The sequence below is a fragment of the Megalops cyprinoides genome, chromosome 21, assembly GCF_013368585.1.
Source record: "Megalops cyprinoides isolate fMegCyp1 chromosome 21, fMegCyp1.pri, whole genome shotgun sequence".
Taxonomy (NCBI): Eukaryota; Metazoa; Chordata; class Actinopteri; order Elopiformes; family Megalopidae; genus Megalops; species Megalops cyprinoides.
The window spans coordinates 12,737,415-12,758,814 of NC_050603.1; the positions used below are offsets into that span (position 1 = coordinate 12,737,415).

Sequence of the window (21,400 nt, forward strand, 5' to 3'; positions counted from 1 at the left end):
ATACAATACTTTTACAAAAATTACAAAAAAATTTGTTCACAAACCCAATGCCTGTGGTCAGTACATATTATAACAAGTCATGCCTAACCACATGCACTCAGTCCAGCTTTAAAGGGAAATGTGGCATTATGCAGTACCAGCATGGGTCAGTATCACTCAGTATATTTTATAGCATTTGTGGAAACAGGAGGGAAAAAAACAGTCCAATCCAAACTTCAAACCATGTCATCTGTGTCCTTCAACAGGTCTCAACTGGAAAAACATAGTCGCTGAAATACAATATTTAAAAATTTCAGATCTGGAAGCAATTATACTGTGGTTACCAGGTTTTTATTTCATATTTAATTATCATCAGATGACTCACAAGCCTGTAATGTATACTCAAGAATGCATGTACACCCAGAGTTTAAAAAAAATGACACAAATAGGACAGACCAGGGGCGCATTGGATTTTATATTTGTCTGACTCACTCTGTATTTTTTACAAACCTTGTATATTTCAGAGTGCACATCTTTCATGTCCTAAAGTACACCTTCACATAACAATTTCTGATTAACACAATCCCACTACTATGCAACAGTAGTTCTGGAGTCAAAGTTAAAAAGGACACCATCGCTACAATGTAAGCTTTGTTTCAACATGCGTTGATGGTTTTTTTTCTCTGCTTAATCTATATGTTCTGAGATGACAAAGATAACCTGACAGGAAAGGTTAGCACCTTCTTTTATTGAAAACAGTGTCCCTTGATTGTATGGCCACGCCTGTAACTTGAAGACAGACAGACATACAGACAGGCACACACACGTACACACAAACACTTACACACATGCACATATACATACAGTCATTCCCACAGAGTACCAGAGGGATGTGGGGATGGGGACAGCACTACTTGCTGAGCAGCTACACGGCCTCTTGTGGGCCAGGTTGAATAAAAGCTTATATTTCTTTCCTCTTTGGTTGCTTCTGTCTCCTCCACTCACTGTGATAGGGATGGAACTTGTGGAATGGTGGAAAGCCCCTCCCCTCAACCGTCCCCTGCAACGCACCCATAGCACAAGGACACACTCACCCACTCCACACTGACACAATGCAGACTTGCCCCCAACCTAAGCACACATGCACACTCAAACACTGTTGCCAAACGCTGTTACCAACTCTTCGGAAAAGTCACCAGATGGCCCTCCAGAAGGCCCTTTTTGTAAACAGAGGTCTCTAGGGATGGGGAAACTTAACTGACTTTCTATATGTTTTCATTCATGTCTTCATTTTGGGGCATTCTGGTATGATAAGCATGAATTGTGCTTTATTATTATTATTATTATTATTTCATTAATAATAAAATCTAGGGACCTCTGTGTGTAAACATTATTTGAATGCTGTAAAAGTGTAAATCTTTTGGCAACAATGCCCCCCCCCCCCCCCCCCCCCCCATCCACATACATGCACAGATATACATACACACACACATACACACACATACCAAACAGACACAAACTTTGGCAGAGAGGAGAAGGGACAGCCTTCCTGGCTGCCATCTCCCCCACTTCAGCCTTCAGGCTCCTCACACCTTTAGGTGTATCATGGCTTGCTTGCGATAGGGTTCAAAGTCGTCCGGCACAGTATCTGAGGGGAAAAAAAGTGCTCATTCAACACTTGATGCTGAAAGAGAATTAGTGCAGAATGTGGGTAGGAGTCCATTATACATCAGAGTTCAAACATATGTATTTAATTCAACACAATGTTCCCCCAGTCTTTGAAATTCATAAAAAAGTTTGACAAACTTACTATCTTGATGTGATTGACTATCAGCTCTTGCAATACTAGTGTGGTGATACTGAAGGTAAACTCACTACTACACTGGCTCACATACAAAGCCCACTACCAAAAGTCTTTGGAGAAGGTATCGTCAGGGGTATCTGCAAATGTGTGCACACTGAAACAATCTGAATATCTTGAAAGTAGCATCTCAAATTATTTCCCCTTGCAGGTCCATCTTCAAAGCAATCTATTTTACAAGACTTTGACCAATGCAGAAATGAGATTCATTTTTGAAAGGCTTTAAAATAAAATTGAAAAGTCATGGAAATTTCTCTTTTAACACTAGGTGAAATTTCCCTCAACTGGTACATAACATCTACCCAGACAGGTGTGTCCACTCAACTTGATTTGTTGTAACAGAGGGAAATTGTAGAGGTTATTTCATTCACAGTAATTTTAAGATACACTGATACAATGTGCAGTAATTGTGTTTTCATTTATTTGCATTCATTTATTTACTTTGTTGCAGCTGTTTATGAGTTCACATGTTTGTCATGTCCACATAGTATTTGAATGTCAGCTTTTGAAAAGGAATCACACCCAGTCATTCCTGTGCAAAGTAGTGTTTCCATTACCCCTTAAGCTAGTATATGTTCATTTTCCCAGACTTTCAATTTCCTAATAACATTAAGATGTAGTGTTTTTAAAATGAGCGCTCACGTAAATTTTTACATGCATCAAACCCATCTCTGCTGGGCATAGCAAACAAAAAGCATTAAACTGCCTTACATTCAGGGGTTACAGAAACCTTGCCTTTAACCTCAACACGGCTGCTGAAGTGCAGAGAATGGTTTATAAGTCACGTACCATTGCAACGATAGCGCAGGTTGGACCAGATGATGTTCTCCTGAGAGAAGCAGAAGACGCCCAGTCGCCCACCCCTCATGGTGGTGTCAATCACCACGCCCGAGTCAGCGACCAATCCTGGCCCTTCATACAACTTCACCCTGTAACACAACATGCAGAGCAGCCAATGAGGTGCGAGAGATGAAAGGAGGTGGGTCCATTACAGCCAATGTGGGGGGCTCCAAAGAAGGGCCAGAGGAGAGGGAAGAAGAGGTTTTCTCAGTATTCTGCGTGCTGCCCTACGTTTTCTAAAGCCTGACAATGAAGTGTGTCAGTGAACTGCATAGGTGCTCTTCATGCTAGAAACAAATGAAAAACCGCAATGGTCAAGTGGCTCAGAGGGTGGACAGTGTGACTCTGTGATGACGCAAAGAAAGGACTGTTCCCAGAGCGCTGATTGAGAGTTCCAAGCAGCACACAAAGTGAGCTCTTTTCTCTTGTTTGTCTGTGAAAGAGCCTTGCAGGGTTATGCTGATGTGGCTCCCCGCTCAGAGAGGCCCAGTAGGAGCCTGCTGTTTCTCTGTATGTGTGATGCTCATGTTCACAGGCTGAAAGGGGATGAGACATGAGTGCATCGGCCCCCTCACTCTCCTCCTGCGCCCCTCTCCTCACTGGCACTCTTTCACACACTTCCTTCTCTCTTTTATTGTCCTCCTCCTCCTCCCCCGTACTCTTGTCCCCTGGGATCAGTCTGTTTGCTGAGTGTCTTCAATCACAGGGCTGCTAAGCAACCTTGCTAAAGACACACGAGCTTCCGCCAGCGTGAGACCTTGTGAACCCCCAGCCCTCTCTGATCTCCTCAATCTGTCTCCCCACCCCCTCCCTTCTCTCCCTCTTTCTGTCACTCTCTCTCTCTCTCTCTCTCTGTCTCTCTCTCTCTCTCTCCCTCCCTCTCTTACATTCCTTCCACTCTGTTGTAGCGTCCTCTGGATCTGCATATGAACAGGCGCCCATGGAATTCCTGCCAAATATTCGGTAGGCATGGCGACAGGGACAATAAGTGGCTGGGGGTGGGTGGGTTCGGCCTCTGTGAAGTCTCAGAGATTCGGGAAAAATCTGGGAGAATCAAATCCTGCCCCCCCTTCCCACTTGCCCCAGTCCATCTGTCACCACAGCAAGCACACTGCCCCCCGGTGGGCACTGTAGACAAAAATATGAAGAAAAACCAAAGATATGGGGTGGTTTTACTTTTAAAATTATTATGTAAGGAAAAACAAATGTTACTACTTGAGTTGTATTTGTATAAAGTGTTTGGGGGTGGGCAGTTAAAGTCCTTTGCAGCAGATTTTCTAACCCTTTCTCTGCGATTTCTCCCTGCCTTTGAAAAAATGCTAAACTGTTCAAGTTGAAGAGAATAATTTCAGAGAGTTCTAAACCTACTGTGGAGGGACCATTAAAAATTCCAGAGTATACAAGCAGGCTCCTGCACCCTGATGTCATCTAAAACCCTGAAATTAAATAGCAATTGACAGAAACATGCAGGAAACATGATTTCTTAGGCAACATTTAGTAATTAGTTGTTATTTGGAGGGTGGGATTTTGCAAACCTGATGTAGCCCACTTGGGGCCGGTGGCTGAGGTGCCAACGGTATGACGTCTTGTCCTTCCAGCCCACGTTGCGGGGGTCCTTCCACAGCAGCTTCACCTCGCCTGGTGTGTCACCTGTGTTCCACAGGGCATTGCGCAGGAACTCGCCAGGGCCCGTCCGGGACTTCACTGCCTTCAGGAGGAGGATTAGGGTTAGGAGAGTGTCATACTGACCGCATGTAAACCAGATGACGCTTAACAAACAGGACTGTACTGTTACAAGTAAGGCTGCAGAATTTGTAATGTACAGTACATAAATGCACCAATACATCAACACAATCAAAGCCCTGCTTCCCGTTCCCTCTCTCCCACAGCTCTACATTCCAGTAACAAAAAGTACATAATTGTCATCTTAACTAATAACATAGCTTCATTTCCCATTTCCTGAACTCAGGTGGTGAAGCACTAACCTAGTAGATCACAGCCTGAATCCTGGTCTTATTCTTATATCGTTCAGTCACCAAGATGATGGTGTTGTGATAGATGCGGCGTGTCATCCTACAGTAATGACTCCCTTGTGGAAAGGTAATTGTCTGGGACCAAGAAAAGCCTTTCGGTAAGACCTGGCTCTCACTGACGCAGTCATTCACGTGTTCATGGTTGTTAACATGTCCTTGGTTTTGCCGCCTACCTTCAGCTGCAGCCCTGGCTGCGCCACGGCCCGGAAGGGCACAGATTGCCAGTAGGCCTGTTCTGTCTGCTTCCACATCACCACGTAGAAGCTGGACGAGTCCTGGTAGCCGAAGATGAAGCCCACATAGTCGTCGTCCGTCACCGTGTTGATGTGGAAGGTACCCTCGAACTCCACCCCATTGAAGGCTGTGTAGCCTGCGTGGAGGAAAGGAGAGGACAAAGAGAGTGAAAGATGCCATTATCGGAAAGTCTGATTCAGTACCATTATTTACCAGGTGAGGGTCAGGCCTGGCAACATATCAGGATAAAGATAACATATACACAGTGGCTGAGCAACCACTTACCCACAGCTAGACCAGGGTCACTGTTCATCGTCTGCACTATCTCCATGCCCTAAACCGAGATACAGACCGTTACGACTACATAAATAACAATAATGAACATAACAAGATTTTTGAATTGATTGATTGCTTTTCTGGGCACCCATGGTACTTAATCAACTTGGTATTTGTGGTTAAATAGCTGCAGTACACTTGAAGAACCGATCAAAAATCATAATCATAAATGTTAGCGTAGTGGTTAAAGAGCAGGACTCGTAACCAAAAGGTTGCCGGTTTGGGGTACTGCTGTTGTATCCTTGGGCAAGGTACTTAACCCAGAATTGCCCCAGTAAATATACAGCTGTATAAATGGGTAACATGTAAAAAATTATAACCTATGTAAGTCACTTTGGATAACAGTATCTGCTAAATGCCAATAATGTAATGTGATGTAAAGATGGCAAACCAAAAAGTACATGGGCAGTAATTTTAATGATGACCTTCCCTGTCAAGGCAAACTGCTGGTTCTAGGTGTCTTGGTGTTTCTGGGTCAGTGGGCTTCAATTATGGTATTGTGTTGGCCCCGGGCATCACCTGATTGAGCACCACCCAGTTGGGGTCAATCTGAGCGTCACCCTCAGGGTCCAGGATGATGGTCTGATAGGCTCTGAAGTCTGTCAGTGTCACCTCTGCGCTCTCTGGACACACGTCAATCAGGTCCATCACCGTGTCATTGTCGAAGTCATCCTCACACACATCGCCCACGCCGTTTCCTGTACAAGCACAGAGACAGTGCTTGTGACAGTGAATGTTGAGGTGGTGTTCACTGGAATAGAATAACAGTATTTCCCTCCAAATAATAAATTATGATTAAGCACAAAGTAAAGCACAATGCTGACAGCCACAGTATTCTCTAACAGGATATGAACTGAAAAGCTGAATGTAGAGAAAAGGGCTGACAGTGGGAAAGAGCTCAAATGTTGAAAGCACTAATTAGGTGAGTGAACAAAGATACAGTCAACAAACAAGGCTTGTGACCACAATGTTCCTTTCCAGAAGGCAATGGCCCATGCAATTAGAACAGTGGGGAGCCATGTCCAAGCCCAGCTGGCTCATAGGGTGAGGGTCCTGAATTCTGTAGTGCGAAACAACTTGATGTGTTAGTACACCCTGACAGTATAGTGAGGTATCCCACAATACCCACTACCCATCTCTTTTAATGCTGAGTGATAAGCAGAGGGGTTACCATCTGAGTCTTTCTGGTTGGGGTTGACAATCAGTCGGCAGTTGTCTGGGCCGGGGCCCACAAAATCTGGGATCCCATCATTGTCATCGTCATCGTCACATTCGTCGCCAATTCCGTCATTGTCTGAGTCCAGCTGTGAGCTGTTGGGGACTTCTGGGCAATTGTCACGAGAGTCCTGGTGACCATCCCCATCCCTGTAAGAAGCGGGTGGAGGATTTAGTGTTCCAGTTGTTAGAAGCTGACGTAAAAGTTTTAGTCGAGCTACAATTAATTGGATTACCCAGAAGATTGGTTTTGATAAGGAGAAAAGGAAGCAGAGCTAGTGCGTATGTGTGTATGCATGCATATGTGTGTGTGTGTGTGTGTGTGTGTGTGTGTGTGTGTGTGTGTGTGTGCAAATTTATGTGTGAACGTGTGTATGTTAGTTGTAGTACTGTCACCAGGAACACAGTCAGCAAGTAAGGATCAAACTTACATATCATAATTGGTGTCACACACGTCACCCACCAGATCATTGTCAATGTCTGTCTGCAGGAGAGTGAAGACACAATAGAATACATTGCTTTTTTGATATTTTCAGTTTGTGCAATGGAAACTATAATCGAAGTATGTTATTTTACACATTTGTGAACTTGAAATTAACACTGAAAACAGACTGAATCAAAATTTTTACTCTTAATCCAGAATTACTGGCAACATCCTGGTCATGCTTCAAATGAATAACAAAAACAACATAAATCATACTCATGATGTCTGATAATACTCTTTCAGAGATTTATTTATGATTTATTTATGACTACTTCAACCTGCAGTTGCTAAAAAGCACATCATTTTGCATACATTTCCATTCTCGCACCCTGTGTGGTAAGACAGCGGAGATGCAGGGCTCTGTGATAAACGTATGCAACGCCCCCTAATGCTCTCTTTCTGACCTGCGTGGGGTTGCTGAGCTCAGGACAGCTGTCGCAGGCATCCCCCACCCCGTCCCCATCCCGGTCAGTCTGCATGGGGTTGGGCACTTTGGGACAGTTGTCCAGCACATTGGGGATCCCTGAAGACGCAAGAAGAGCACAGAAGTTTTCCTTCCAGTGATTTTTAGAAACATTATTGGTAATGATAATACATAATGCCACTAAGCATATGGCTCAGGGTGACCTTACCGTCTCCATCGATGTCGTTATCGCAGGCGTCGCCCTCCCCGTTGCTGTCGGTGTCTTTCTGGTCGATGTTGGGGACGTTGGGGCAGTTGTCACAAGCGTCTCCAAAGGAGTCCGTGTCAGAGTTCTGCTGATCCTTGTTGGGAATCAGCCGGCAGTTATCCTGGAAAAAGCCACTTCAGCCAGTTACTATTGGTGAATTGAGTGAAAGCAAAACCATGAACCTCTGGGAGCCAGTATCAGCATACAGTATTGAAGTATAACACACACACACACACACACACACAGACAAACCTCCACATTCTTGATTCCATCTCCATCAGCGTCCTCGTCACACTGGTCGCCAATGCCGTCATTATCTGCATCCTCCTGCCCAGAGTTGGGCGTGAAAATGCAGTTGTCCTGATCAGAGAACAGAGGACATGACACATGAGGAAATTATGCATTTGCAATGACACTTCAAACAGCAATGTACTTAAAAGCCACCTAGAGCAGAGTGTGTTAACTGAAAAAGCCATCTAGAGTGGTTAAAATGTCCCACCAAACACCTATCTCTAGAGTTTACTTCTTAAATGTTGACTCTCTTTAAAAGCAACTCCAACCACCAGTTATTATATGTTATGCTGTCACAGTAAGGTCGTGTTTATATCACTTTTCAGAGGAGACTCATCGCTGTTCTTTAAGGGTCGCAGAGTAATGCCACTAACTCCAGTGTCTGTACTGAGGAGACCTACCGGTTTGCAGTGCTTGTCGTTGTCGATGCAGGGGAGAGAATGGTCTGGGTACCCATCAATGTCAGTATCTGGACCACAGGTGTTACCATTACCCGCCCAGCCCACATTGCACTGAGAGGGAGAGATGGATAGAGAGGGAAAGCAACAGAGAGAGAAGAAAGAGACACAGACAGAGAGGTACACAGGGAGAGAGAGACACAGAGGGAGTGGGAGAGAGAGACGGAAAGAGAGGAAAATGATTAATGAGGGGAAAAAAGATCACAAATGTGTAATATTCTTCAAAACAGTGAATTTACGCCTGTTGCATGGAAAAAGTATTAGAATTCTGAATTTCAATCATCAATCAAGTATGTTTTAAACTGTGTCAGACAGAATATTTATGTTCAGCTTCCTTTCTTGCATGCATACCCACTCTGTGAGAAACTCAATAACTTTAACACTATCAACACCTGTCATGAGAAGAGCTTCCAAGGAGTATTTACACTGCATCTGATAATTTGTTTGTATTTTATGCTTTTTCCATCCTTTTCACACGTTTGTAATTGCTAGTTGTACTTCTGTAGGCTTGCCTCTATGCACACCCTCTACATTCATACTAGAGCATTAAAGCCTGTTGAATGCAATCCTTTGATATGCTCGAACAAAGCCAAAATGGCTGTTCCATACTGTACAAATCCAACAGCACAACACAGCAAAGAAAATTCTGATTACAGGACATGTGCATCACTCATGTAATCCCAATGATGCTTCGCAGACACCTGACAATTTGCTAGAGGGTGGAAAGGTGAGCAGGCCCTAGCCAAGGAAACCCAATGAAACGAAAGCCAGTTTTGTTCCACTCCCAGTCATTGTTGGCCAATGACACAGCTCAGACTTGAGCAAGAGTCTGTGCTGTAGGAATCAGCCTTGGTGGTGCAAGTGCTGGGCTGGGCCACTTTTTCAACATGTTTTAAAGCTGTGATTTTTAATGAGGGCAATCCAGGTGAAATACCCCACCTCACCATCTGCATTCAGACCCATGATCCTTTGCTCCTGACAGTCCTGATCTCTACATTACACAGCACTGGGAGGTCTGGAGCTGATTAAGCTTTGGCGATTGAGCCCAGGTGACACCCAGGAGATTTTCCTGCCAAGTGAAAGAATCGTGTGGCTCACCGCACAGGTGACATCCCCGCTCCGCTCGATGACGCAGTGGGCATTAACGTCACACGGGTTAAAGCCTAGTGTGGCACAGGACCTCCGTGGGAGGCACCCAACCGTCTGGTTACCCACGAAACCCCCTTTACACTGACCACACTTATAGGAGCCCTGTGAGAAAGAAAGTGAGGCAAAGACAGAAGGACAGAGTGTGATGATGGGTGAGACAGATGAGGCAACTGGTAAAAGCAGTGAAGAAAACAAACTGAAAATATAGTATTAGTTCATGATAAGTAGAGCGTCATCCAAAGTACAGCAGCATGTCCTACTGCATGTCAACAGCATAATCTAACGATCAACAACACGTCTAATAGAATGTCAACAGGATAATGTACTGATCATCAACATGTCCGACAGCATGTCAACAGCATAATCCAATGATCACCAGCATGCCCAGCATTTTGAGACTTGTGTGGTGTGATTACAGTATAGCTCTCTGAGCAACGTGGGTCACACTCACCACAGTGTTGATGCATACAGAGTTCGGCACACATGCACCGCCTTCAGCACACTCATCTATGTCTGTACACTCCTGGAGAAAAAAAGTGAATCACGCAATATCTTTCAGGGAGGTGGAGTGTAATATGCCCAAAATGGGTGACTTGAGAAAATATGGCCTAGCTACAGCACAGGACTCATAACCAAACCACAAACAGGTCTGAATCCCAGATGGGGCACTGTTATTTTACCCTTGAGTTATTCTTTCGTATGAATCATGCTTCATATGAGTTGCTTCAGTATATACACAACAATAAATGGATTTGTAAAATGCAATCTTTGGATAAGAGTTTCTGCTCAGCAAACAACATGATATGATAGTGATATTTCTAGTTTCATCCTGACTGTATTGTATAAGAATTAACCTGAGCATTTATTTAACTAGCCACTATATCCATGGTAACTTCCTATAGAATGCTCATGTATTGAACCTATTTACACAGCTGGGTCTTTGTGGTTATTGGATTGTTCCATGACATTTGAACCAGTAACCTTCAGGGTGTGACTCTCCCACCTGCTTGCGGCTCTTGGCAAACTCCACCCCCACTCCACTGAGGGGTGGCCCCGAGAGCCCAGGGGGGCAGGGCTCACAGGTGAAGCCCTTGGCTGTGTTCACACACGCTGCTTCAGAGAAGCATGGCTGGACCAGGGCACACTGAGAGGGGGGGGGAGTGGAGAGACAAGGGGAGAAGGAGACAACCAAACACAAGAAAAGATGAGAAAGGCAGACTATAGACATAAATTATATATTTATCACCACTACACCCTTATGATGCTTTGGTACAGCACACTTTAGTAACATTCACCAGGCATGCAAAGCCAACCAGGCAACTGGACACTGGAAAAAGTAAAGACATTATTGAAGCATTCATTGGTAATATAATCCAACAAGGTGGGTGTCAGAATTTCATCCATCTGAGTTTATTTTGGTTGGTGCACAAGTGAGCAAGATTTATCAAGGCAATAAAAGTGTTGCAGTATTTCAACAGGCAACACTGTGTATGACGGCACACCTCATCAATGTCCTGGCAGTGGGTCCCGTTTCCTGTCATGCCCTCAGGACAGGGCCCGCAGCGGTACCCTGGGTAGTCGAAGGTCTCCATGCAGGGCACCCCCTTGTAGCAAGGGCTAGGGATGCAGCGTGACCGAGGCTCGTGGAACCCTGGAGAAAATGTGAATTTCTAGGTTTCCGTGTACCCAGCATTACCCTCTCCATTAAATCAACAAGAACTAGATGTTTATTGCTTTGCATGCAACTTTGTACAATTTAAAGAAAAATAACAGAAAACTGTCTGACGTTTTGTGGTAGGTCTATTCTAACATCTAACTCTTTGTCTATCTCCTAATTTACTATCAGTAAATATTTCACAATGTTATCAGTAATAGTATTATTTTTTATTAATCATTGATTAGTAGTTCTCAAGATGCCTTCATGTACATCTATAGCTGCAAAAAAATATTACAACTGCACTGAATGGGTTGAATGTCCAACAGCAGGGTAAAGAGCCATGCCCTTAAAGGTTAGATGAAAATCTAAAAAACCATAACACTACAGGCCAGCTCCTCTCTGTCCGCAGGCTACTGCAGCCATGATGCTGTCACTCACCACACACTTGACACTCCAGTATAGTGTTCCTGATCAGAGCCATCTCCTTTACCTGGGAAGGGAACACACAGCACAATGACTTACACACACCTTTAAAGCTAGCTTCTCTCTCCAGTCTCTCTCTCTCTCTCTCTCTCTCTCTCTCTCTCTCTCTCTCTCTCTCTCTCTCTCTTCCTGTCTCTGTCACACACATACACAAGGGTTTTTTTTTTCAAATATATTGTGTTTCAGGCAGTGTATTTTTCTAACCAGGATTCAGTTAGGCCCTGTCCCACAAGGCTGATGTCATGAAATATGAGGCCACTGCCATCTTTGACCCTGCCTCCATTTGTATCCCTCACAGTATAGATGAATTCTGCCCTCAGTGCCGACTCTGAATCAGTTTTTACTTTCAAGGATCAGCAGTTGGGCTCCAGCCTCCATCCCTCACCTGCTCTCTGATGTCCTGTCTGAGCTCCCCCAGGATCTGGTTGAAGATGATCAGCTGACCAATTAGGGCCTTTGTGTGGTCACCTTGTATGGATATAAAAAAGACGGTGATGCCCACATTAATACAGAGATAACAGCTACGTAATGAAAACAATAGTAATTATCAAGACAGTGGATGCACAGAAAGAAGGGTTTAAGAAGGAAACTATATTCATGTATTACTATACTTTATATACTATACATTTATTACAATTTATTTACTATATTCAGTTATTCATAAGAACAACTCCAATGAATTGCTATGGTAACCAGTCTGTAATTTTGTGCACAAAGTTGTACACAAGGTTTGTAGAGGTATCTAGGGGAGCATGCTAAGAAATCCTTGGGAACCACTGATCCAAGGCTTCAGCTGAACCCCCATGCCACTCACCTAGAATGGAGTTCACATTGCCATTCACTGCAGAGACAACCAAAGACAACCTTCAGCAACAGCATTTCAACATCTCCATTGTCATTCATGTCTTTCTATTGCTACACTTGTAGCCATAACATTGTGTTTAAGGAATATTCTATACGCTACATATATGTATCCACATACAAAATCAGATAGCATACACAGTTCAAATCTGTTTCAGCACAGACATCATTAGAATTTCAATAGTACCATTGTCTCCCTTTCTGATGTAATTAATGATAGTTGCTCTTATTAATTTTGCAATAATATGCTTACACCACTAGATGGAGGCAAAGGAAAACTGCTAATGCTCTATGCCGCAGTATTTCTCAATCCTACTCCTGGAGCCCCCCTGTCCTGCAAATCTTCAGTTTATCCTTGCTCCAAACACACCTGATTGAAATAATTAACATGCTCTTTATTAAATGTAGATAAAAATGTAGATGTATTCAGCTAATCAAAAGTGCCACTGATGAGTTCGGTCAGGTAGGTAGAGCAGGGAAAGATGGAAAACGTGCGGAGCAGGGGGGCCCCAGGAGCAGGATTGAGAATCAGTGCTCTATGGTATTTGTGTTCATTTAACCTTTATCAGATTGTTACACTGATGTCCAGTACAGAGTGAGTTTTTTAGTGTTTTAAATGCAAATTCACTAAATGTGGTCTGATTAACATGCTGTGCAAAGTTGAAGATTACCAGGTTGATTTAGATAAATTACTTTATAATCCTATATAAAGCTTTGTGGATAGGTGTCATCTTCATGGGAAATAAAATATCTATCATTTTCGAGATTTCTGTAATGATACATTTGTCACAATAAAAATATGGCTGGCAACACTTGTACTTAATACATGTACATGTATTAAAAAGTACTGTATTCAAAATAAGTGCAATATACAGTTAGTGTAGTATAACTGTGTTGTATGTACAACAGACAGTATCATGTGCTTTACAATGCCTTTTATGTGATGTTTGATGCTTATACAACAGGGAGATCTCAGCATTAGACTAGATACCTGTGTTGTGTTCCAAGGAATCCCCCTGGAAGGGGCAGTCAGTCAGGACACCAACTTTGGCCACAGAGCCCCCCAGAGCCATCTTCAGAGACTCCACCGAACCCTGAAACCCACAGCGTCACACTCCACTCAACAAATGCACACTGAGCGGTCCACTGGGCCAGGACTTTTCCAGAAACATTTAATCACTCGTAAGACTTCCTCTTCCTTCCAGTTCCTGTTGCTAAGTTCTGCCTAATGATTGGAGACTGAGCTAGCACATGGTGACAATCAGTGACTTGTGTGAATCACTCGGAAGTCTTTCTTTTCCATAGAAAACACTACTTTGTCGGTTCACATCATGAGTCACAGATAAAATGTCACATGGACCCACTTTAGGGTCCATGCAGCTTCACTCCCCACATCTGGTTCTGACCAGTGGTTACAGAGCCCCAGTGATGGCTGCTCTCTCACTTAATTTCACGTCTATCTGACTGACATAAACTTACACTGTAAAGTGTGGAGTCTCCAGCACCATCACTGTTAATAAAGTGTCTCTGATTTTACCACTGGAGTGACATATTACGGTAGGTTCTATGCACATAGGAGCAGCTCAGAGTTCAGAGGTAAGTGTGATAATATCTACCTGGACTGGGCTGTTTAGAATTCTAACACAAAGAGAAGAGGCTGCTGGGAAAGGAGAGATAAAGACTCTCAACAGTACCTACCATGTACAAGCTCACCAACTCTGTGTCATTAGGAAAAGTGGCAGCTATGAGTCAGTACCAGTACTGTTACAGAGTATCTAAGTTGGTTCAGAGCACATTCCCAAGCATTCTAATGTCAACTACCTGCTTTTCATAATCAGACACTGAATAGTAGTTATAATCAGAGCTTCTCACAGAATCTTCTTACCAATTATAATTGCATTAGATTTGAAGGTGCTGGCCAGTATGCTTAAGGTAAGCGGAGAATTTGCATGTATTATCATTGTGTTCAAAGATGTCTTGGATTTACATAGAAAAGATTTGATCTTTGAACACCAATTAACTCTTAAATGTCATTGTCATACACAACAGGTCTATAAAATACAAGAGATTAAAACCAGATGCACTGACTCAGCCAGACAGTGTGGTCTATGCTTAATGCTGACACAGCCATTGCTCAGCTCTAGAACAGATAATGAACTTTACAGAGGAGTCTTTTCTATGTAGTGTATTTTTCTATGTAGTGTTTTCTATGGAAAAGAAAGACTTCCGAGTGATTCACACAAGTCACTGATTGTCACCATGTGCTAGCTCAGTCTCCAATCATTAGGCAGAACTTAGAACTTCACTGTGTGAGGCACAGTGAAAAGTCACTGTCTACAAGCGACAGGACAAGAATGTAACACAACACTATTTTCCAAAAAGAGGAATAAATCAATCAATCGAATTATATTCAGTCTAGTACACTTAATAATGTAAATTATAACAGAAACACATCACAATGAAGCCCAGCAGATGACGAAAGAAATGAAACAAAATACTAATGATATGCAAAGAAATTAATTAATAGAAATAATGGATACTGTGGAACTTCAAGTGCAGAACAACAGTTCATTGATCCAGTGTGTGACACAATGGTCGGTGTTACCTGTAGCCTGGCATATGCCTTATAACCATTCCGGATGTCAACGGTCTCTGGGTCTGATGGGAGTTGGACCAATGAGGGCAGGCCATGGCTGGAGTCAACCAATCGGCAGTTGATGTACAGCTCCAGGTTGAGGTTGTCTCGGCGGAGCCCACCCACCCGGAGGATGAGTGACTGCTCCTGCCCATCGGCTAAGTTGGCATTCTGTAGGCTGACAGTGTGGAGCTTCCCATCGCTCCGCACATAGCGTACCAAAGCTGGGGGGAGGGCAAGAGAAAGAGGGAGAAAGAGAGAGAGTGAGAGAGAGATACAGTGAGAGTGAGAGAGGGAGTGTGAGAAGGGTGATGAGGAGTGGAAATTAGGAGAGGAGGAGGCAGAATATGAACAGACAGGAAATGTAAAAAGAAGACATCAAAGATAAAAGGAGTGTGGAGAGAAGGAAACAGCAGTTTGAGCAAGAAAATGAGATACAGGCAGACAGCAAAGATGAGCAAAACAGAGTAAAACAGAAATGGGAAAAGAAAAAGACAAGGAAAAGTAAGGCAAGCAATCGACATGCAGAGAATGTGTGGGTATATGTATACAGACCAAGCAGAAAGAAACGAGTAAAAAATGCAAACGAATCCCCTGACCTAAAATCACCCCTTCTGTTACTCAGAGTTAATGCTTTCAAGAATGTCAGTGATGGCACATTTCACTGGCACATGTCAGTGCATTCCATTGTCTTTACTAGCTTGTTACAGCATTTACAGAGAAAAAAAATTACATAGTTAAAAAACTGAAGAGGAAAATTTGAGGAAAGTCAATTAGAGGACCATTTTACAGCTCTTCGTGCTCTAACCATGGCACACAATATACCAAATTAAAATGCAAGCATGTCACAATGATAATAAGTACAACAGTAAATAAGAGACTAGGTTCCAAAAGGTACAGACAAATCATTCATTTTTCGCTCCCTTGACTTGCAGTCTGCTGAGACTCAGGTTGGAAGGGCTCCTCCAGCCTGGTCCTGGCAGGCTCTTCCACACTGGTACCTTTGTTGATCTTGCCCATGATGGCCAGCTCCAGGTACTTCTTGTTGTCGTGCTTGTCGTAGAACCCCAGTAACACGCCCCCCAGCTTGGGAGGCAGGCGGAAGGTGGACACGATGTAGATGTCGCTGACCGTGTTCAGGGCCCCTGCCACCTTCTCCACCGCGACTACACTCTGCCTAGCATCCTGAAGCGTCAGCATGTCAATCACTGTGGACAGAGGGAGAGGAGGAGAGAGAGGGTCAATGTGAGAGGGAGGGATGGAGTGATGGTTACAGAGAGAGGAGGGAATGACCAAATGGGGGAATGAGAGATAGAAAAAGGGGAGTTGGAGTGAGTGAGAAAGATGGTTGGGAAGAGAGGTACAGAGAGAATGGGAGAGGTTTGGAATTAGTGCAGAATTGGGGGAGTGAGAAAAGGATGAAGAGCGGGAAGGAGGATGGAAGGAGTGAGAACAAGAAAGAGAGTAGGGAGAGAGGGAGCTAAAGAGAGAGGAGAGGGAGTGAAGGACAGAGCTAAAGAGAGAGGGTGGAATTGTATTGGGGTATGAGAGGGAGAGGGAGGGAGGGCAGCAGAGGGGTAGAAGGTTGAAGGAAGAGGCCAAAGCGAGAAAAGAGGAGGACAGGAAGGGGAGAGGGAGTGGGAAACAGGGACATACAGGGGCGATGGAGACTGGGGAAAATGAAGGGTATGTCACAAAGTGAGAATCTGTGTGTGTGTGTGTGTGTGTGTGTGTGTGTGTGTGTGTGTGTGTGTGTGTGTGTGCATGCAGAAAACTGACCACCAAACATATGCATCATCCATGAGTTTATTGCCAGGTGATTTCTGCTTGCCCGCATTAGGGTGTAACCCCACCAATATACAGAACAAGTTTGACAAGTTGTTTCTGCATCGCTATACTGGCCACCCAAAGTTGTGATCATTAACATACATTCAGCCTTTTCAAATTACAGCTTTTATTAATTCCCCTACATGAATATGAGATTAGACCAAATGTCAGATTTACCCACAGGAAAGACTTGCTAATTACATATAAATACAAATGCACAGGTAAAAACACATACACATATTACTAAGGAGGGGTAATCTTGATGGTAGATAAACAGGATATCTTTTCAGAATCAACACAAATTAGCTTGTGTGCTCAAAATCACTGTCTGTAAAGTCAAGGATGCAACCACATATTTTATAACAATTAGGAGTTCGTCAGAGATGTAATTTAACCATGATATTAAATTAACCATTGCACTGTGTGTTAGCTGACCAGCCATGTAACCTGTAGCGTTTGGTGTATGTCACTCCCAGAATGATCTGCTGTATGTGCACACTGCACAGGTATTCCACTTAAGTATCTCTTGTGTGATCTTGCTATGACACAATACAGATCATTTGTTGCAAATTGTCAATGTAGTAGTTGTGATTTATAAGGCGTATTGTACTCATTACATTCCTCTATGTTGCTTATGTTGTTTTATACGTTAGACATTAAAAATGTAGCTACTGACAGTTCTTGCACTATACATCTACACACATTTTACTGTAGCAAATCGACACAAGGCACTTTGTTTGAAAGTGTGAGAGGCGAGCTCCACCCGGGATTGTAGTGTGCTGGGATTCAAATTCATACTCTCAGCTCTCTAGTGGATTGCTCTGACCAATAAAACACATGCTGCCTGATCAGACCACTGTTCCTCGAAGGCTTCAATTCTATCCCTGACCCCTTTTCTTAGGTGGGTGTTTGTGTGGTGGGGGGTCCCTTGATTGATTATCCAGTTTCTGTCAACTCTCCCTTTGTGGCTACATGTTTCCAGCCAATACATTCTGAGGTCAGCAGCATAGCCCTACCCCCCTCTCCAGCTGTCCCCTTCCCCCCAAAATGTTAAACCACTCCATCTGACAATGGGCCCAAAAATCACACTCATTTGCGTTTTCTTCCATTATCTATTTTCTCCTTTAGTCCCCCCTTTCCTTTCCTCTACCATTTCACCATGTAACACACATCTCTTCCTCCTGTTCCCTTTCCTTGAATAACCCCTCACTCACCCTGTTCTTGAATTTCTCCTTCACCTCCTTTTTTCTCCACCTTGTTTTCACTACCTTCCTTTGTCTCATTCTTCTCTTTCTTCCTTTCCCTCTTCACTTGTTCCCTGCTCCCTTCTTTCGTCTCCCCCTCAGTCCTTTCCGTCCGTCTCCCCAGACTCGTTCACTTCCTTGCTCTTTCTCTTCACTGTTATTCACTCTGACACATGGCTGAAAATCAAAGTCCTGTGGGACCCAGAGGGGAAAGAATAACATGACGATGGCTCCTTGCTGTGTCCTGGCCTGTGATAACACAGCCTTTTTCTCCTCCCTCCCTCTCTCTCTACCTCTCACTCCTTCACTTCATCTCTCTCTGCCTCTCCCTTCCATTTGCTTAAGTTCATTTCTGACAGTCAAATCGCAGGCCAGTCTGAACAACGACGGCTGGCCGCAAACCATCAGGAACCTCGCCAGAAGTAGATGGGGATGAGGAGGAAAAAAAATGAATGGAAACTAGAGAGGAAGGGGGGGGGGGGCTTCCAAAAGTTGTGTCACACAAAAGCCAAAGGACAAGGAGACGGAAGAAATAGGGACAATCTTATTCCTCAGCAACAGTCATCAAGAGCATTCTTAACGACAGCCACAGAGAGGAAGAGAGACAAAAGGACTGGAAGCAGGCAGACACCGGCAAACACAGACTTCCAACCATCTCATCTGTCTGCTTTTAACATCAACCTGGCTGGACTAACCCACACCGAAAATGAACTCAACATGTCTGCTTGCAAATCACCTTCAGTTTTGGGAACTGCACTAGCTGTTTCCCAAACTGGCAAACATACTTCAGTGTCTTTGAAATTTGACCTAATTAAGTTTGGTTTAAGATCTGAAGAGAAAATCCTCTTAGACTCCTCCTCTGGCCTCTCAGAAACCTTGCTTCAACGCAACTGAAGTAATGATCCAGTCAGCGTTTTGGCAGTGGGTGTACATTAGCCCGGGCAATGAGAGATATAAACAAATGTGTGGGGAAGTGCATTGCAGTGATGTATAAAAAATGACTCCCCCAATGCACTGAGTACAGTTGAACAGTGTTTTACATCAGTGCTGATGGGACGTGATTCGAACATGTTGAGGGCTTAAATGCTATACGAGGACTTCATCTCCACAGCTCTCACCTCTGTGAAACGATACATAATGTTTTGCCTACTAGTCTCACCACTGTTTCTGTAACACATCCACATAGGTGACTAATGCCTCCTGTCCCGTGCTTACTTTCCATAGCACCACCTCCTTCCTGGATATCAATAACAGAGAACAGGGACACTGTCGTCCAGAATTATATTTGAATAGCATGGAGTGTACTGGTTAAGTCACTCGCTTCTGGATCAGTGGTTTTTGGGGTTGTCCTGAATGAGAGACTGCTGCAGCAGCTGAGTAAAAAGCCACTTGTGTGTATAGGTTAGAAGTTGTGTAATTGAATAAGAGTGTATTAATTGTGCAGTAAGAAACAGTACAGCGCAAGATAGTATGGCAGCGCAAGATAGGCTTCAACAAGTTCTAGACATTAAGAAAATACCACTGCTCTAATCCCATTGTTTGGATGTTCTAAATGCAAAACCATACTTGGCATTGGAAAAAAAAAAAAAAAAAACCTAGGAATTCCTGTATTCGACATGTCGAACATTATACAGGAACTTTTATAAATATAAAATATTACAGGTCTTTTCAGTGCTGGGCGCAAAATTACATTTGAATTGAAATAGACCGCACAACTGTCATCTAGTCACCTATATTTCATCACTGAAATATAGTGTTAATATATCTGCGGATAATTGCTTGTGATATATTTCCACATTTCACAGGAAACATAGCTGCTTCCAACATCCACATGTTGTAAAGCACTTCGATGCAGATTTCCTCAGACCTCATCAATCTATCAGCTGGAAAAGAGAACAAAAACCGCGCTGACAGGCAGCAGCGCTTTTAAGTGCTTGATTCGTTTAGCAACCCTTTTCATTGGTTGCACTTCAGTGCTTTTCACTGCGACTTCACAAAAGAGTGCAGGAAGCGCGCTGCAAGAGGCAATTAACATTAACGTGCATTCACGTTCTGCATAGGAGGAAACCATACAATAATCCTCCAGCAAGTAAAAGAAATTCCTTGCTCTGCGTGGGGAACTGAATTCCACTTCCTTACTGAAAATGTTACACTATGTCAGTACTTGGTGCTCAAGGAAGCTTAAAGTTTAAAGTACGGTTCAAAGATTCAGTAAAATAAAGTAACTACATATAATGTCCGCATCTTCCAAAATAGTTCATTACAGACATAGTCACAAGAAAGTGCATTGAAAACAACTTTCACGTTACCTTGCATCTCCGACGAGTCGCACAGACAGAAGAGCAGAGAAGCGAAGACAATAACTAAGGCTGGCATCTCTGTCTTCGCACCCATGTTGCAAGAAACAGTCCGGAGAAGTTTGCCAAGAAACTGTTTAATACTACAGAACAACAGACGAAAACGCCACCTGTCCCGACTCTCCGGTGGCGATGTTAACTGAAGGCGTATCGAGTAGTTATTAAATTTCTTTGCAGCACGCTGACCCGTGGTCAGCGTTAAAGAGCGGTGGCTTGTCCTCGCTGCGCGCCGTGCGGAATAATGCTCTTTGAGTGAAAGTGTGTCAGTGAGGGAGTTTCTGGGAGTCTCTTGTGATCCTTTCCGCACAGGGTGCGCTGCGCATTTTCACTAACAAATAAAAAGTCGAGGACAGTATATCTGTTAAACACGCAATCGTGCCAGTCAGTGACAAATAATGAATAGCACTCTCTGTTATTCTTCATTCCTTCTTACAATTTCAGAGGCAGATAACTGAATACCAGGACTGTAAGTAGCTCGGATACTCAAGAATCGCCCACCGCTTGATGAAAAACTGACCAGGTATACGATTTACGCGATGCTTGCACTGAGAAGGGACTGGGTTAGCCTCTTGAAAATGCATTCTCTAATAGCTGGTCTATCAGTACATCCCCTGAATACGGAGTAATTTGCAGGTTTGGGCATAAAGGTAATGCCATATATTTCATTAATTAATTTCGCGACTCTGTTTGCAACATTTTACATATGTTGTAATCCAGGTCTTGGATTCAGTTGTCTTTGTTGAATTGCGCCGAGAGAGGTTTGTAATTGACAAGCGCATTTTTTA

The 21,400-nt window shown here is 43.6% G+C and overlaps 1 protein-coding gene across 1 annotated transcript; it reads right to left on the reverse strand.

Annotated features, from left to right (window-relative positions):
• Positions 1-1,565: 1,565 nt before the first annotated feature.
• On the reverse strand, positions 1,566-20,577 carry LOC118796351 (thrombospondin-3a-like). Its single transcript, XM_036555188.1, has 23 exons — positions 20,568-20,577; positions 16,189-16,395; positions 15,158-15,411; positions 13,544-13,646; positions 12,506-12,532; positions 12,077-12,159; positions 11,647-11,698; positions 11,054-11,202; positions 10,555-10,695; positions 10,003-10,074; positions 9,501-9,653; positions 8,346-8,456; positions 7,906-8,013; positions 7,615-7,774; positions 7,387-7,505; positions 6,930-6,982; positions 6,455-6,648; positions 5,803-5,981; positions 5,233-5,281; positions 4,887-5,083; positions 4,216-4,388; positions 2,630-2,769; positions 1,566-1,627 (listed from the first exon to the last, which is right to left on the reverse strand). The coding sequence occupies exons 1-23, from the start codon at positions 20,572-20,574 to the stop codon at positions 1,566-1,568; spliced, it is 2,793 nt and encodes a 930-aa protein (XP_036411081.1). The 5' UTR covers positions 20,575-20,577.
• Between the last annotated feature and the right edge of the window lie 823 nt (positions 20,578-21,400).